Source organism: Vigna radiata, chromosome 8 (assembly GCF_000741045.1).
Source record: "Vigna radiata var. radiata cultivar VC1973A chromosome 8, Vradiata_ver6, whole genome shotgun sequence".
NCBI lineage: Eukaryota > Viridiplantae > Streptophyta > Magnoliopsida > Fabales > Fabaceae > Vigna > Vigna radiata.
In genome coordinates this window covers 3,865,271-3,884,241 of record NC_028358.1, presented here as the reverse complement: position 1 = coordinate 3,884,241, position 18,971 = coordinate 3,865,271, and the positions used below count along the sequence as shown (strand labels likewise).

General features: G+C 29.1%; 2 protein-coding genes across 2 annotated transcripts; one reads left to right on the top strand and one right to left on the bottom strand.

The window, feature by feature from the left end:
• The first annotated feature begins 6,963 nt into the window (after nucleotides 1-6,963).
• On the top strand, nucleotides 6,964-10,202 carry LOC106770086 (leucine-rich repeat receptor-like tyrosine-protein kinase PXC3). Its single transcript, XM_014655911.2, has 2 exons — nucleotides 6,964-9,785; nucleotides 9,859-10,202. The coding sequence occupies exons 1-2, from the start codon at nucleotides 7,436-7,438 to the stop codon at nucleotides 10,200-10,202; spliced, it is 2,694 nt and encodes an 897-aa protein (XP_014511397.2). The 5' UTR covers nucleotides 6,964-7,435.
• Nucleotides 10,203-15,397: 5,195 nt separating this feature from the next.
• Nucleotides 15,398-18,894, bottom strand: LOC106770911 (zinc finger AN1 and C2H2 domain-containing stress-associated protein 16). Its single transcript, XM_014656759.2, has 3 exons — nucleotides 18,659-18,894; nucleotides 15,813-16,572; nucleotides 15,398-15,632 (listed from the first exon to the last, which is right to left on the bottom strand). The coding sequence occupies exons 1-2, from the start codon at nucleotides 18,755-18,757 to the stop codon at nucleotides 15,814-15,816; spliced, it is 858 nt and encodes a 285-aa protein (XP_014512245.1). The 5' UTR covers nucleotides 18,758-18,894; the 3' UTR covers nucleotides 15,398-15,632; nucleotide 15,813.
• Between the last annotated feature and the right edge of the window lie 77 nt (nucleotides 18,895-18,971).

Here is an 18,971-nt window from a genome sequence, read left to right as displayed (position 1 = left end):
TTGTTTATTAAAAAGTGCTAGGTCTTATACCAATACTTGAATTCTAAGAACGTCCAGTCATAAACTATACGTTCGGTCATACAAGTGTTTAGTATTAGACTGACACTTTATTTCTGAAGCATTTGGCTTCATATTATTGCTATTAATTATTTAAGAACGTTCGGTCATAAACCAAGCTTTCGGTTTCACAAATATGATGTTATGTTTGAGCATTTGGTCATAGACTAAGTACTCGGTTTGATATTAATTATCCTTCTTGGAAAAACGTCCGATTTATAATATTATTTATTTGAAAAGTGTTCGGTCTTACACTGACACTTGATTCCTCACAGAGTGTTCGGTTTTGCACTGACACTCGTTTTATTGAAGAGAACTTCTACTAGTCGTAAAGGCATTTGGCTAAAGTCATAAACTTTGTATTCGTTTCCTTCCAAGACTGACTTATGTTGTTTAGCATTCATTTTTCTTCATGAATAAGTTTACCTGGATTGTCTTCAAAAAGTGTTCGGTTTTATCCTCTGCCAGACCGTCGGTCAACTATTAAAATTCCTTGTTTTATTCAGTCTCTTGTTCTTTGACCGTTCGGTCACTTATTGAATCCCTTTGATACTCAGTTTCCTTATCATAGTTGGTCATTTTGTATCCGTACTGTTATAAGAAAAAGAAGTAAATGATAAATGAGTTTATTATGATTTAAGAGTATTCCAGGGAAGAATAACTCGTGATTGGAATTGGATTGGTAAAGTATGACCGTGGCCAAAGGCTCAGGTTCTGACTCTATCCTGATATTCCGTGATTACGCCTCCTCAGGTAGAGAAGGGTAATTCATGCGTGGGAATGGCAGGAGGTCCGCGGTCATAAGACTAGATGATCGTTTTAGGACTAACCTTGGGTGGCGGTCTGTTGAGTATCCCAGCCAGGTCCACCCGGGTGTAGAGAGCGGCGAGTATACATGGTCATACCGTCCGAACAGTGTCTAGAGAAATTGGTTATAATGATGTTACCGTTCGACTTTTAAATGGAAATACTTAACTTATGAATTATAATTGAGATATTGATGTATATGATTTATGTGTATGATTTGAAAAATATATCAAAAATGATTAATTAAATTTTACATAAGCTTACCCTTATTTGTTCTGTCTTGTCTATGTTGTCGTTCGGTATTTGACCGTCAGGTTGGTTCTCTTCACTGCAATGATCATCCTTTTGGGTGTGAGCAGAGGGTGCTCTTGAAGATACTTTGGAAGATGTCCTGCAGACAGACCAACCCTTGGATGTGATGCCAGAAAATTGTGCAGGACCGTCCGGTCCTTAGATTAGATTTTACTTTCGCTTAGTGTATGTAACCGTTTGGTTTGGGTTTTGTAAGAACCGTTCGGCCTAGATATCCCTTTGATGTATCTTTCGGCTTAAACTTGTAAATTATATCAGACTCTTTACTTTCCTTGTTCAGCTTTGAATTTTATGGCATTTGGTTGTCTTCTCTTCATTTGGTCTCCTCTCTAATGTTCTATCTTATTGTTTTTGTTAACTTCCTAAAACAAATTATAGTTTTCAAGCTATATTTATTGGGATGTTACAGGAAACATCCTTACAATTTTATCCGATGGATGTCTCATTCTATTTTGCCAAAGTTCTAGTTGGTTTTGTATTCCCAAATGATTTGTTTTAGTTTTGTGCACCCCCACGATATTAATAGAGTTCATTCCATTTACCCATTCCAATCAGTGCCCTGAAAATGAGATCCTAAATAATAGATAATTTGTCAATAAATTGTATCACACAATTTCCTTCATCAGTTAATTTAGGGACATATATCAAATTTCATTTTAGTTTTGACATGTATAAAACATTTTTCAATATTAGTGCTCCTTCAAGGATCATAGTTCTGTGGTTGCAAGCCACCACTTGTTCATTGTCCGGTAATCCCATGAGGCATCCTTGTATTTCTTTAATATCACACAAAGTTTGTAACAAAACCATCATGTTGTTAGATGCACCACTATTAATAATCCACAAATCTCGTATTTTCTTATCGATATTTTTTCTGTTTCATGTGGTTTTCTGGAGTTGATCATATCTACCAATACTTGTCATTGCTCGTTAATCATATGTTTCTAGGATTATCACTTTTGTGAACATCATATGTGAATGAATCTTCTTCAATCCTCCTTCTCATGAAGATCCTGTGTTTTCTGCCAATGTGTTTGTTATTGAGAAAATCTCCCTTGCACACTCACAACGTGACCCACACAAATAATATTACTCTTCAATCCATGGTGGGTTATTTTCATTAAACTTTAGCAACCTTTAAATAGGTGCAAATTGGGCCTTGGGTCAATTACAAATAATAAAAACTGACAATAAAATATCAACTTACCTAATAATAGAATCTCCTTATTCTATCACAAAATAATATTCTACCTAGATAAACCAAAATCATAACTGCCTATCCTATTTTATTTCAATCAAAATCAAACCAAATATTACTATACTCAAAACTAACAAAATAATAAATCTCTAAATTTAAGTTTATCCCAACATTTGTTGAGTATCAGAGTCAATTATGTTTTGATACTATGCTGAAGTATTTTTTATTTTTTGTCTTTCGAATAAGAATCAAGACATATATACAATAATTATATATTTATTTTTAGTATTCTACGTCTTGCATTAAGACAAACCAGATGCTTGTAAATCTTATCACATATAAAATCAAATTAAAATTTGGCAATCATATCTCTTGATTTTGAAACAATTGATTTTCAATCATATTGTTACCTTTCTAATAATCATGGTTGAATGAAAAATTGATTATCTTTTGTAGCACAAACACATTTATAGTGGATCATTCTTATGTTTAGTTAGTTAGACTTAATATATAATTAGTAAAGAATTGAAATACTATTTCATTAATTGAAATTAATAATTTATCATTTGAGTATATCTTCAAAAGAAAAAAAAAATGTGTAACGAAGATCATAATTTAGAAGAAAAGTATTGAGAAGATTAAGAGAAAGAATATAGCAGAAGAAAAAACAAGAGTTACAAAATTAAATTTTATATATATATATATATATATATATATATATATATATATATATATATATATATATATATTATCCTTAAGTTTTACTAAAAAATAATCAAATATTATTTATATTCATATATTAACTCAATGAGGATTTTTTATCAAAATTAAAACAAATTTACATAATAACTACAAATACGGATTTATTTGTTATTTTTAAAGTATAATTTTTTTTTTCCTAAATATATATTTCTTTAGTTTTTCTCTTCTTTTTTGAATAGTTTTGATTAATTAAATTGGTAAGTTAAAAATATTATTAAACATATAAACTTTTGTTGCAGTTGTGAATTTAAATTTTAGTTTAACTTATTGAGACTTTACTTATGTTAAGTGATTTGAGATTTTTAAACTCCTGAAAGTTAAACTTAAATATAACTTACAAAACTGTTATGTAAATTAAAACATATTTATTTTCTGTAAATATACAGGAAAATATAGAAACTCCCTTTTGAATCAAAATAAATGTCAAATATATAATATTTTTCTTAATCTAATTACAAAATCAGTTAACCAAAACCCATAACACATTTATTTCATGAGGTAAAAGTTGAATGTCCAATAATGTTTAATAACAAATTGTCCTTTTTATTTTAAATACCTACCTATTATAGTTTGTGTTGATAAAATTATCAAACATAAATACTTATACATACATAGAATTTCTTTATAAATACTAATAGAACAGATAAGGAGAAATCTACAAGTTAAAATTACCTGAGGTATATGAACTAATTTGTAAACTCTTTTATATGTAATATTTTAAAAAATAAATAAATTCTGTATATAAAATAAGTATTGATTTCATTTTTTATATAAAACTCTTCTATATTCAATTAAAAGTGAACATACAAAAATATTTATAATAATAATTCACTGACTTGTTATTATTATTAATATGCATTATTTTTTATTTTGGATAATATTTTTTTTAAAAAAAAATAACTGGTGTCAGATGTAAGGTAAGAAGATTTGTTAGGTTGAGATTATCTTTCACAGAAATTATATTTATCCTGTTCTAAATTTCAAACCTGTCCCACCTCACAAACCATATTTTTATGTTAGTTTTTTTTTTTAGTTTATACCAATGCAGAAATTACTCTTTATAGTTATAATACCATATAGATAAGATATTAGGCATATATATATATATATATATATATATATATATATATATATATATATATATATATATATAAATTTATTCATGAAGTGTTTGAAAAAAAGAGTGTTCAAATGATTTTCTTTTGAAATTTTAATTTTCTTTCAATTAGTTCATCATAAATGGTGTGGGCTTTTATGTGAGGATTGGGTTAAATATACAATCCAAAATAAAACACACTGTTGAATACTATGGGTAATGAAGATTGTCAAAGTTGATTTAGTTTGACTATTTATTTAGTTTTATTGTATGTAATTAGTATTCAGATCATGCTATTTAATTAAAAAAAATTATTTCACCAGTACCCTTACTTTGTTTTTCACATTTTTATGAGTGTTTCATCATTTTAAAGAATAAATACACAGTGCAATATATACTTATTCAATTTAGATTAATTGAATTGCTTTTTATTGATTTTATTCTCTCATAAAATATAAGTCTAGTTCAAAATTATAATTTATAATATGTTCAGTATGGTTAATTTGAGTGTGTTGAATGACTTGAATAGAAAATTAAACTTACTTGTTTTATATTATATAAGAATTGAAAATATAGTTAAATATATTAAATCTTTAAATATATTGTGAATGTAGTTTATCTTACCTACATAACCGACAAAATACTGCTTTTAGAGGAAAAGAAACTAAAGCGAGTGTTTATGTACTTAGATTGAATGCATGAAAATATGTGAAACATCCGACAAACACTCTGTGAACCATCCGACAAAGATTTTGTGAAGGATCCGACAAAAACTAAATCTAAGTGAATGTTCTATCCATCACAAGAATTTTATTTTGAAGTTTAATAATATTTTTTCTTGCAAAATCTTAATGTGAAATATTTTTAAAACACCAATATACTATAAAAAAAATATTAAAGGAGCATTTATTTCACTGTTTCAATGCAATGCCACTAGAGAAATTAAGACATGTTTGAATATCTTTTTTAAAAACTATTAAAAAAATATAAATATAAACACACTTTTTATATTTATCTATAATTTAATTTATAATTCATTGTATAGTTTATTTTTTGTTTTTTAATTATCATATAAAATAATTTTATTTTATAGATTAATTTTCTTTGTTTTTTTTTTCTATTGTACAAGTTTTTAGAAAAAAAAAAATCTAAATAAACCTTATATTTAACATCATAATGTCACATGTAGCATTAAGTTGCCACCAATGACAGGGTTTTGTTTCAAAGGTTTTTTCTTTCAAAGGATACTAAGTATTTAACAATTCATTTAATATATATTTTTTTAAACTTGATCTATTGTTTTATTTTATTTATTAAATCTGATTTCACAATCTTATATAAGTACTTTAAAATCAATTTTATTCATATTAATGTCCTATATGTAACTGTTATATTAATAGATAAAAAAAATACTATCCATCTATATTGATGTGATAAACTTAAATATTACTATTTGATTTTTCAAATTCAAATATTTAAGTTATTCTAAAGCGTATAATTAGTTATACATTTTATTTACATTGAGACTGAATTATATTTATGGATACTAGTGGAAACATGTATGTTTTATGCCAATATTCACTTTTATTTTATTATAATCTTTTTATTAAACTATAAAATAATTTTTAAAAATTAAAATAAAAATAAAAATTAATATACTATACAATAATTTAATAAAAAGATAATTATAAAGTTAAATCTTTATTAAGTTTAAATATGTTTGGAATCCCTTAAGGCTTAATCGTATTTAAAATTTGATATACTTTAGTTTTAAAAGTTAAAAGTAATGTATTCCTCTTAAATATTTATAGTTTTTTGCTAAAGAGTGGACTTATATGAGTAATATCGTTAGGATAGACTTTAATTTGACTTTGATATCATGTTAAAAGGTGGATTTAAGTCTAACTCAATCTTACAAAGCAAAATAATATTGGCATCACTTATATATTATAAATTGACTTTATCTTTAATCAACGTAGGACTTTCAACACTTTTGAAATCAAACGAGCTTTGTTATTTGTTAAAAGATGTTCATAAAGTATTTAAACTATTTATATTGTTTAATAAAGTAAAAAATAATAATTAATGTCCTTGGTTTAAAAGTTCTATATCATTCATTTTTTTTAAATTTAGAAAACAAAAGTTTAGAACATGAATCAATTCTAAATTTGTGTTTAAGCTTATTATGAGTAATTATTTGAATTTAAAAAAATATTATTAAAAAGATAAAATTGGAAAATGATTTTTTAATTATAGTAGTTATTTGAATTTTAAAAAAATAATTACTAAAGAAAGTGAAACTGAAAAAAAAAATTGTATACACCAAAAAGATAAATCCTGTTTACCAATGATATATATCATACACATAAAATTATTGTATATATCATAGCTTATTTGCAAATAGATATTTTAAAATTATAGTAATAAGACATAATGAAAATATTGATAAATATTATTTAAAATTGATTTTATAAAAGAAGTTGAAACTGAAATATTTTTGAAATCACACTGTAATGTGTGGCCCCTCATCTGTAATGATTTCGAGAGTCGAGGGATAGTAACAATTTTGTCACTTACAAGAGAAAGATTCTATTTTTTGATATAATTAGGAATTAGAAGATGTTAATCTTATAAAAACTGATGTTTTAGAATGATGCAATGAGCACCACCCTGCTAAACCACAGAAAGAGCTTTGTACAACTTGCATTCTTTCATATCACCTTGTTTCTTGTTTATCGTGAAGCCAAACATTTTCCTTCTTGCTCTGCATACGAGACAGAGAAAACAACTAGCACCTGGTCCTGTGCCAACCTTGTATTATGTGATTTCAGTTCTCTCTTTCATTTTGTCACTTTTTTGCTTCTGCTGCTTTTCCATTCCTTTCTTCACATCTGCAACCAAAACATGCATTTTTGGTCTTGGTAATGTAACCACCTTTTGTTTCTTTCACCATTATCACTTTTCTTGCTATGCCATTCCTTGGACTGGTTTGATTGACTTGTTACTCTCAAAATCCTTCCACCACATGCATATCAACCCATCTTAAAAGGGTATCTCTAAAGCTTTTCATCATTCTGGGTTACTCAATTATTCACTCAAAGCTTATAAAATCACCTCTTTTCACTTCAACCAAGTCTTGTGAATTGTATCTCTCTTTTCAATCTTCACATCTTCAACAAAAGATCTTTCTTCTTTTTTTTAAGATGCTGTTTTCAGTGATGAGAATTCTTTGCTTGCTGCCTTTTCTTCTCACTTTGTATCTGTCAAAATCTCTGCTTGTTGGTGGTGAGTTGCATGAACAAACTTTACTACCTTCCATCAACCAAACTCTCAGAGTTCCAGGCTGGAATGCCAGCACCTCAGATTACTGCTCCTGGAAAGGTGTCATCTGTGGCAACCTCTCACTGGTGGAGAAGCTCGTTCTCTCTAATCAGAATCTTGGAGGCAATGTAAGTTCAATTTCCAGCCTCAAAGCTTTGAAGTGGCTTGACCTTTCAAACAATAACTTTGAAGGGATGATTCCAGCTGCTTTTGGAAATTTATCCCATCTTGAATATCTTGACTTGTCTTCAAACCAGTTTGAAGGTTCAATTCCACCACAATTGGGAGGCCTTAAAAGCCTCAAATCATTGAACTTTTCCAATAACATGCTGGTGGGAGAGATACCTAAGGAACTTCAAGGCCTTGAGAGTTTACAGGATTTTCAAATTTTCAACAATCTTCTGAGTGGTTCCATACCCTCCTGGGTTGGGAACTGGACCAATCTGAGAGTTTTCGCTGCTTATGAGAATCATTTCAATGGAAGGATTCCAGATGCTCTGGGATTCATTTCTGAGCTTAAAACACTGAACCTGCATTCAAACCAGCTTGAAGGTCCTATACCAGGAAGCCTCTTTTCTGCATGGCAGCTAGAAGTTCTGATCCTCAGTCAGAACAACTTGAGTGGTGAAATTCCGGAGGAAATCGGGAACTGTCGAACTCTTCTCAGTGTTCGAATTGGCAACAACAATCTACAAGGTAATATTCCTAAGAGTGTTGGAAACCTTACTAGCCTTGCTTACTTTGAAGCTGATGATAATAATCTTTCTGGTGAGTTAGTATCAGAGTTTTCTCTGTGTTATAATCTCACCTTCTTGAACTTGGCTTCAAATGGATTTACTGGAACAATTTCACCAGAATTTGGAAAGCTTATGAACCTGCAGGTGCTGATGCTTTCTGAAAATCTCCTTTATGGTGATATTCCAGAATCGATTCTGCAGATCAAGAGTCTTACGATTCTTGACTTAAGCAATAACAGGTTAAATGGAACAATACCAAATGGAATCTGTGACATCGCTCAGTTGCAGAAGCTGCTGTTGGATCAGAATTTCATAAGAGGAGTGATCCCTCAGGAAATCGGAAGGTGTAGAGAACTTCTTGAATTGAAATTGGGGAGTAACAATCTGACAGGAACTATTCCCTCTCAGATTGGTGACATGCAAAACTTGGAGATAGCCTTAAATTTGAGCTACAACCATCTTCAAGGACAATTGCCCCCAGAATTAGGAAGACTAGTCAAACTTGGTTCTCTGGATATTTCCAACAATAATCTCTCAGGTAATATCCCTGATACATTTACCGGGATGTTGGGCTTGATTGTCATTAACATGTCAAATAATCAGCTCACTGGTAAATTGCCAAAGTCTCCATCATTCCTGCATAATCCTGCTTCAAGTTATTTGGGCAACAGAGGGCTTTGCGGTGAGCCATTGAACATTACATGTGAAGATATTCCCTATAATTACATAGCTGTGGAAAAAAGTAATAAATTTACTTACAAAACCATAATATATATACTTGGACCATTTCTTCTGGCTTTTATGTTATTTGCTGTAGTTGCCTTTGTAAACAGAGTGTGTCAAAGGAAAGTAGCAAATGTTCCTGAGATAGAATGTGCTGAAATCATTAAGGAACCATATATAATATCAGCAAATGTTTTTGCTGACAATCTAAGAGAAGAAGTAGACCTTGAAGCGGTTGCTAAAGCAACTCTTGAAGAATCTAATAAGCTTAACAGTGGCACTTTCAGTGCACTTTACAAGGCAGTGATGCCCTCTGGGGTACTCTTACTTGTAAGGAAAATAATCCCTATGGACATGACAGTAATGGAGCGCCAGAACAACATCATTTCAGAGCTTCAAAGGCTTAGAAAAATGTCCCATGAACATGTAATGAAACCCGTTGGATATGTCATTTGTAGCGATGCTGCTCTTCTCATATATCAGTACATATCCTGTGGAACATTGGCTCAACTTCTTCATGACCCTGCAATGCAACCTGAATATCAGCTGGATTGGCCTGCTAGGTTCTCTATTGCAATGGGAATAGCAAAAGGTTTGATTTTCCTTCATCAGAAGGAAATCATCCACCTCGACATTTCTTCTAGCAATATTCTTCTAGATGCAAATTATGGGCCACTGATTGGGGACATCGAAATATCAAAGTTCTTAGATGAAACTAAAGGAAGTGATAGTATTGTCCCATATGCTGGTTCTTTTGGTTACGTTCCACCAGGTATAGTAATTATATATACTGTTAATTTGATTCACTTAGTCTTTTGGCATGATTGTAACTATGTTTGGTGCAGAATATGCATACACAATGCAAGTGACAAGAGCTGGAAATATTTATAGCTTTGGTGTGATACTGATGGAGATTATAACTTCGAGAGAAGCATTTGATGAGGGTAATGGAGAAGGTGTAGACTTGGTGAAGTGGGTTAAAGAAGCTGCAGAAAGAGGTGAAACTCCAGAGCAGATAATGGATGCAAAGCTTAGCTCAGTGTGCGATGATTGGAAGAAAGAAATGGTTGAAACTCTGAAAGTGGCCTTGTTCTGCACTCACATCAGGCCAAATAACCGACCAAACATCAACAGCGTTACGGAAATGCTTCGTGCAATAAGGAACCAAATTGATTTCTGTGTCGATTGATCTACCATGCAGTCAAGAGTAAGAATAAACCTTAATAATAAAGTGGTGTGCTTTTTATTTTTCAGTTGTTATCAGTTTCATTTCTGAGATGACAGAATGGATTGTGTTTCGCTTTCTAGAATAAGTGGTTTGAGTCATTCAAGCACTGTATGAGATGCATTGCATCCATTTCACTTTATATTTACTTCAATGTCATGTTGTTTTCCATTTTATTTTTTATAAATCTGTTCTGGGAATCTTCTTCAACAATGTTTCTTCAAATTTTAGAATAAAATTTTGAAACATGTTTTTCTAAAACACAAGAACTGCATTTCAGAATAGTATGTTTAGAATAACATTTTTTGGAACATATATGTATCATACCTTTTCTGGAATGAGATTTTTGGGTGCAATACAAAACTGGAAAATAACTATTCCACATTTACTTCCTGCAACCGCACAATTTCTTTCTACAGTCTTCATCTTTGAAATTATCATTCTAGAACGAATTTTCGGGATTTTTTGAACGAAATTCCTGAAACAGTTTTCAAAACATAATTTTTGGAATACAATTTCGAGAACATATTTCATATGGTCTTCAGTAAATTTTTTGAAATGGAATTTTTGAAGAAAAACTTTCCCAAACTCTTAAAATACTTTCGCAACCAAAAAAAACACACACACACACACACATATATATATATATATATATATATATATATATATATATATATATAGGTTTGTTAACACGCGTATGTCTACCTCATTCCTCTCAACCCTTTCTCTTTCATTTCTTCCACTCCAACATTTTCTCTGTCATCCCTACTGTTGCCTCAATTGAAAAAAAAAAAATCAGAAACCCTTGCCTAACCCTAATTCACCTTCCTCACTTATCCAATTTGTTTCTCTCTCGTCTCTATACTCTCCCTCTGCCACACATAACAACTCGCGACATCGTAATTTGTTGTTCTTGCTCTGTTCATTTTTAAATCATGTAAATAAAATAGGCCCTTATTCATTCATTTGGAGGATGTGTTATATATTTTCCCTTCTTGTGATTATTAAATTTCATTTTTAAATTAAATTATGTAAATAAAACCTTCATAAATCAAATAAATTTTCATAGATCATTTACACATCTACACCACATTTCATTTTTATTTTTAAAGAACAAGATATTTCCCTCTATTGTCCTTTTCCCTTTCCACAAAGTGTTTCTTTTTCCTTTTTCTTTTGGTATGGTATACATGATGTAAGATTACAACCTAGAATTGAAAGAATTGTACTCCTAGTGAGAATGAAAATTATTTAAATATCCTTGACCTTAAAACTTAGAATCCATGATAAATGAGGGTAATTTTGTCTACTATAATCTGGTACACATTGTTAAAACGTACCAACTGAAAAACAGGCGTACGCGTGTTAACAAACCCATATATATATATATATATATATATATATATATATATATATATATATATTAAATAGAGAAAGAATGGATGAATTAAATAGATTTAAATATAAAGTTTGTGTTTTTTTTAAAAAAGAAAATATTTAGAGACAAGAGTGAGTAAATTTTAAGAAAATTTGTAAACAATTTGACATATCATAGATTAAAAAAATTTAACATATAAAAATATAAATTTTCAAATTATCTTTAATATTAAAAAATATGTTAATGAATAATGCTGGAAATAAACTTATTTATTAAAATAAGCAAAAAATACAATTTATTTGGTATAGAAAAAAAAATTAAATTTTTATACAATCAATAAATAATTTATTCACATGTTTTATTAATTTTTGTTTTAATAATAAATTTAAAAGTTATATTATTTTTATTAAAAAAATTTTGGATTTGAAAATTTGATTTTGGAATTATGTGTAACTCTTATCTTATAGAATTATCAATGATAATATTTTCTCGTTATTCATTAATCAACGGTAGTATTTGTTTTTACACTGAGTAATATCAAAATAGTTAATGATTTGTGAAAACGATAAAAAGGATAAAATATCAATTTAGAGAACTTTTTTAAACAAGAAATCTGGAATGTTACTCCAAACAAAAGACGCATAGAAAACTGAAATTAAACACCATAAGTGGATATATACATATTTTTGAAATAAACTTCCTACAGTAAACTTTTCACAAAACATGAAATGCACAAGTTTTTCAAACGAGCTTTTCAGAAAATATATAATATTTTTCGGAACGATTCTTCCAAAACAAACTTATTTTCTGTGACAGAGGTAAAATGGATCAGCGAGGAGGATTATTTAGCCTTTTGCTCTTAATATAAGAGTTCAATTAGTAATCATTGGGTGCAATACAAAACTGGGAAATAACCATTGGACTTTTACTTCCCACACCCGCACAATTTCTTTGCACAGCCTTCACTTTTGAAACTATCATTCTGCGCTGCCCTCCAAAGTGACTTCCCAATTACATATTTTGAAAACTTTCAGAACGAACTTTTCTGGATTTTTGGAACGAAATTCCTGAACAGTTTTGAAAACATAATTTTTGGAATACAATTTCGATATTTTCTTTAATCAAATTTTCGAAATGGAATTTTTGAAAAAAACTTTCCAAAACTCTTAAAATACTTTTCGGAATCAGAATACACACGCATAGGGGGTGAATGGATGAATGAAATTCATCTAAAAGTAAAAATTATGATTTTTTTTAAAAGATTGGAGGTGAAAATGAATTTTAAAATAAAATTTGTGAGTGATTTTACATATGTGATAGATTATAAAAGAGTTCAACATATAAAAATATAAGATTATCAACTTATTTTTAATATTAAAAGTAATATAGAATGCTTTTTTGTATTAGTTAGAATTATTTTTTAAAAAATATGTTAATGAATAATATTGGACAAAAAAAAATTATTATATTAAGTAAATAATACAATTCATTTGGTATAAAAATAAAAAAATATTTTTTTATATATTCAATATTATTATGGTAAATAATTTATTCACATGGTGTATTAATTTTTATTTTACTGATAAATTTAAAAGTTGTTATTTTTATTAAACAAATTTTGGATCTTAGAATCGTGTCTCACCCTTGTCTTAGAGAAGTATAAACGATAAACGATAAATTCCATTGCTTCTTTTTTTACTACAAACTCAAGTAACTGTCGATACATTTCCCAAATGAATTTTTTTTTATACATTTCCTCTCTTCTTTTTCCTCTGCGACATTGCTTTTGCACTACGACAGTGATGAAAAAATAAAGGATGTTTAAGTCTTTTTCCAATATTGTAGTGGTGCAGGAAGCCAATAACCTAATCCTTTTAACCCGGCCCACCGTAAGCCTTATCAGCCTTATCCACCAATACCATACACATTCTAGTATGCTTGCCAAAACAAAAAGGGTGTTTCTCCCTGTACAATGATCCTGCTCTTCACTATTTTTATTTATTTTAAAAGTATTTTATACTTTTTTATTATTTTTTTTATTCAAAAAATACTTTACACCTTTCCATTATCTTCAATAATCTTTCTATTTCTCTATCTGTATTAATGGAATATTTATATGATTCAAATTTGAATTTGTGATATATTTCTTTAAATAAGTTGATTCAATATTAATTTCACTTCAACATATTTTTTTTCTTCACATTACTTAATAAATAGTAAAATTTTTTTCTAAATTTTTAGAAAAATGTTTATATATATATATATATATATATATATATATATATATATATGTGTGTGTGTGTGTGTGTTTTTTTTTTTTTACATTTAATATCTATAATTTTTAATATTATATTATGTTTAAACTTACCAACATGTTTGACTCAAATAACTTGAATAAAGTATTTAATTTATTAGATAAATAATATAAAAATATTATTAAATACTTAAAATATAAAAGAAAAGTTATTTGTTAAGGATTTGGAATTTATTTAGTTCTTTTGTCGTTATAAATTTAGTATATAATAATAATATATTATTATTTATTATTAATATTATTATGCTTATTATTTTGTATTTACATCTACCTTTTAAGTTTATAAAATGGTAATGGTAGAAACACTAATATGGAAATTTCTTTTGAATTTTATATTTTGCAATATATCTCAAGTTTAAATATGAGTCATGAATGCTCATTAATGCCGAGAGAGAAATAGATAATAAGAATGTGTAGAGTATTTTTTGAATAAAAGAAAATAGTTGAGAAATGTAGAATATTTTTGGAATAAAAGAAAATAGTGAAAAGGTGCATGAGACCCAAACAAAAATATTTATTTTATAAAATTCATTTAAATAGGCAAATTTAGTTGAATGATAAAAGATAATAATTATCTATTCTAAATTTAATTTAAGTTATTTTTTATTAACTTTAGAGAAATTAAATTTATAAAATAAACTAACCATAAGAACTACGTATTTTTTATTTTTTTTATATATTTAAAAGAATATACTGTGATAATTTTAAATAAAAAATTTATATATATATATATATATATATATATATATATATATATATATATATATATATATATATATATNATATATATATATATATATATATATATATATATATATATATATATATATATGAGAGTTATTTTTCTATATCATCTTAAATGGAAAGCATGTAAGATAGTTCATCTGGCTATATCATCTTTATGAGAGTTATTTTTCTATATATTTATTTCTTTTTGTACCAAAATGTGATAGTATAGTTCTTGATTTCTTTGAAAAAATGAAAAGGAAATTGAGGAATTATTTGCATATTCAATGTAACTAAAAGTGATTTATGTATTAAATTATAAAATTATTTATTTGTGGAAACCTTAAAAAAAAAAATTAAAGGAAGGAGTATTGAAGGTAAGACAAGTTAAGATAAATTAATATAAAACCCTCTTTTACTTAAATCATATTTTATTTTATTTAATATTATTTTGGTCAAACCGAGGATTTTAATTGGTCTTCTTCTAGGAAAAAAATATATCTTAACAAATAAATAACAATTAGGAATAAGTGAAAGACAATGTTTAAAAACTACTAGAATAATTTCTTTAATGAAAAAACTACAATTGTATTTCAAAAAGTTTTTTTTCCCCTACTTGCCTTCTAAACCAAATATTAAACTAATAGAAGATTAACATATGGAGCTCTATAAAAATGTCAGTCTAACAAGTGACATAAATTAAAGTATGCCAGAAAACAAGTTTGTTAAAATTTGAGTTAGTAAGTTGGCCCAAGGTGTACCTTGTATTTCTTATCTCTGTTGTTTGTCCAAGTTAATCTAATTTGGTTGCTAGTGCCGCTGGCTTAACCTTTGAATTTTCAATCCAAGTTCCTTTGACAAAAATAAAACAAGGGTTCATGTAAATTGATATTTCAGGGGGAAAGAAACTGTAAAATCTTTTGTCTGATCTCCTATATTTCATTCCTTCTTCTTTGAGCTCCATCAGCAATACAACCTGGCATAACAAAACCAGCAGAATCAATGATAATCAGCTTATACAACTCTCCTAGTATCTTTGTTAAGTTACTCTAATAAATTATTTGAATCTGTTTTGGTACACGAATTTGTTAAGTTACTCTAAAAGTGCATTTTCTTCTCGGTGTAATTCATTCAATACAAAATATCAACTCCATACCTTATGATCTAGAATTGCCACCATGATCCCTCTCAACATGTTCCACAAGGGCAACAGGATCCTGAAATCCTCTGCTACACTTAGGGCAAGCATCAATTGTAACCTTTGGTCCAGATCGGTTGCCACTCCTTTCATGAACCTTTTGCACATGGTCCACCAAAGCAGTAACAGAGGAAAACTTAGCACCACACTGAGGGCATTGCTCCACTTGACCACTACTCTGGCTAGCTCCCACCCCACCTGATGCTTTCCACCAGCCTTGGTTAACTTCACTCAACTTCGACACACCAGCCTCTGCTGATGACCGAATGTTAGAAACTGCATTAAGAAAGCCTGTAGACCATCTAGATGAAGCAGATGAACTTGGCTGGGGTTTGGACTCCTGTTTTTTACTCACATTCAAAAGATTCCTAAATGAAAAATTTGTTTCCATTTTTCTGGGACCAGGACATTTATGATCAGGTCCAAAACGATGCTTTAAACAATGGTCTACCATGCAGTCCCTGCACTTAATTGTGTTTGAGAATCCTAACATCTCTCTGCATCCTTGGACAGGGCATTTTTTCTTCTTCGTGACTTTCTCATAGTTCGATGGGTCACAGTCAGTGTTGACATGATTCTCCCAAGTTATATTTGCATCTTGATCAGGAACTAAACGAACTCCTTTAGCGCAAAGTGGACATACAACTACAGTAACATCTTGCTTGTCTGCTTTTGGACACTGATGTTTAATATAACCTCTGTGCTCCAAACAATAAACCTGCAAAGATTTTGCTGATAAGTTTGATCAAACAATAAGCTCTTAAAACTAGGACAGGTGGAATAATAATCAATAATTCCACACTCAGGATAAATTCCCAGAACGTCACCAGACAAAATCAATAATCAGAAGTGTTTTATGCAAGAACCCCAAAGTTTATGTGCTACTCAGGACCAAAGAAAAATTAATACTTAACCAAACAAAACAGAAAATTGCAGTAGCAGAATTTACCCAAAACTGACTTTTGAGGTGCGCAAATGTTTTAAAATATGATTGTGAAATTCAAGAGTAACCTAAAGTCATGGAACTACTGCAGAATTGACTTTTGAGTCTATATAATGCAAGAAATAATATTCATACACAACCTATTGATAAGATAAATGCATAACATAATACTTTCAACCGAAGCAAGGTAATCTTATCAAATCATGAATCATGAAGCTAATTTTTGAACTGTGAATCATAATAGATCGTACCGATGATGTGCAGTGTTCATTAATTTAAAACAGACATAAATAAAACAGCTTGAGCAACAGTCTTATAGAGAAAAATTATTTGTTATTAGTTATATCTGAGTTTATAAATCCTTTATTTTAGAAAAATATAACAAATTAAATGACTAAATAACTTACTTTGAATGAGTGAGAGACAAACATAAGTAGTGGAACAATCAAATAAGATAAGTTTAGAAGTGTTCCATCAATTCCTTTTCATTTAACAATTTAAGTTTATAGGACTTTCAATTTTTTTCATGAGAATTGGTGGAAAAAGAACAAATCGAATGATTTATATCAATGATATGAGTTTGAACAGATTCATTCATGAATAGCAAGATTTTTTATAACTATGCTTTTAACACAACAATAATTCAACATTTCAGCTCCACAGTAAAACAAAGTATCCAACTTTAATAATAAAGTCTAGTAGTACTACAGTATTAAACTAAACTATCTAAATGATTGAATCATATATAAATTCATAAAAACACAAATTTCTATGGGGAAATCATTTTAAAAAAAGAGTTAATTTCTTCAAATAACTTGATCCCAATAAAATGTCAACATTAGCTTCTAAAACAATGTATGGTTCATATAAAGCATTGTCACAATGTGGTCAATAAGAGCTCATTGCTTTGATTTTAAACTTATTGACTCAGTTCTTGACTCAAGTGTTTATACAAGCTTAACGAGAATTATACCTAAGTTTACCAAATAAAAGACTTTAATAGTGAGTTGAGTTAGCTCATTTTCTCTAGCTAATTGTAATCTTACAAGGATGAACAAGTTAACTGAAGAGTTCGATAAAAATTGTTAAAGTTTAGAACACCCCTTTTTTACACAAACATATATATGATGGCATTTTTCTTTAGTGGAATTTGAGGGTCACGGAAATAAAAATACGAACAATACTAAGAAGCAATTCCTTAGTGCTATTAGCGCTAAGGTGACCCCACAATATCGGTTGGCATTGGTTAAAACTTCTATTTAAAACCCAAAAATCCCCCTGAAACTGCACTAAGTCTTATCCTACAACTAACTATAAGCTGCAACAATAAGGAGCCAACCATTCCCACCTCTTAGGTCTCCCGCACTATACCATCTTTACCACTTTTACCATAACTACTTTTACTGCCAATCCTAATTCTGGAAGCCACATTCTCTGCACTTTTCTTGAATTGTTTCAACTCTGCACACTCGTACAAGTAGCCAACTTCCCATCCCTACTTCTACATAAAATTAGAAACAAGTCCATCCTTTCATGGCTTTTCATCACAAAAGCAACTCATCCTCTCATCACCAGAATTCTTTAAAAATTAAATTGGTCAATATAAGAAAATAGAGTTTCGCTCAATTGGGTACAGGTTATGCCAGCAAAGAAAAATGGCATGATGGATCAGATCAAAAGGTAGTTTAGAGGATAACAGTATTAAAATAAATTGGAAGAAACAGATACCCAGATGAATAGTCCAATAGGTTTGTTCTCATAGTTCATATAATACAAGTACTAAGTCAAATTACAGCTTAGGAGTAAGTGATTTGAAAAAATCACTTTTTTGGGAAAAACAGAGATAGAGAAAGGGAAGAACCTGGTGGCAGCGATCACAGGTAAAGGGCAAAAAATCGATCTGCTTGCAATCAGAGACCGAACAGTGCTTTCCCAGATCTGGGAATTCGGGAGTTCCCATCCAACACACTTGCAAACACAACTCCAATGAAGATGAAAATGAAATGGTTGAAATTGAAATTGAAATTGAGCAGAGAATGAAGGTAGGTGCGAAGAGAAAGGGAAAAGAAGGAGTCTTCCTAAGCTGACCTTGACTCTTCCCACAACCCATCTAATTCCATTCTAAACTATTTATATATTTATCTATTTTTTCTTTTATTATAATAAATTATATA

Bases quoted from the DNA above. Each gene is read 5' to 3' on its own strand.
- LOC106770086 (XM_014655911.2), top strand. From the start codon at position 7,436: ATGCTGTTTTCAGTGATGAGAATTCTTTGCTTGCTGCCTTTTCTTCTC. The intron at 9,786-9,858 runs GTATAGTAATTA...TGTTTGGTGCAG, and splicing joins TTTTGGTTACGTTCCACCAG to AATATGCATACACAATGCAA.
- LOC106770911 (XM_014656759.2), bottom strand. From the start codon at position 18,757: ATGGGAACTCCCGAATTCCCAGATCTGGGAAAGCACTGTTCGGTCTCT. The intron at 16,573-18,658 runs GTTCTTCCCTTT...AAATCTTTGCAG, and splicing joins CCTGTGATCGCTGCCACCAG to GTTTATTGTTTGGAGCACAG.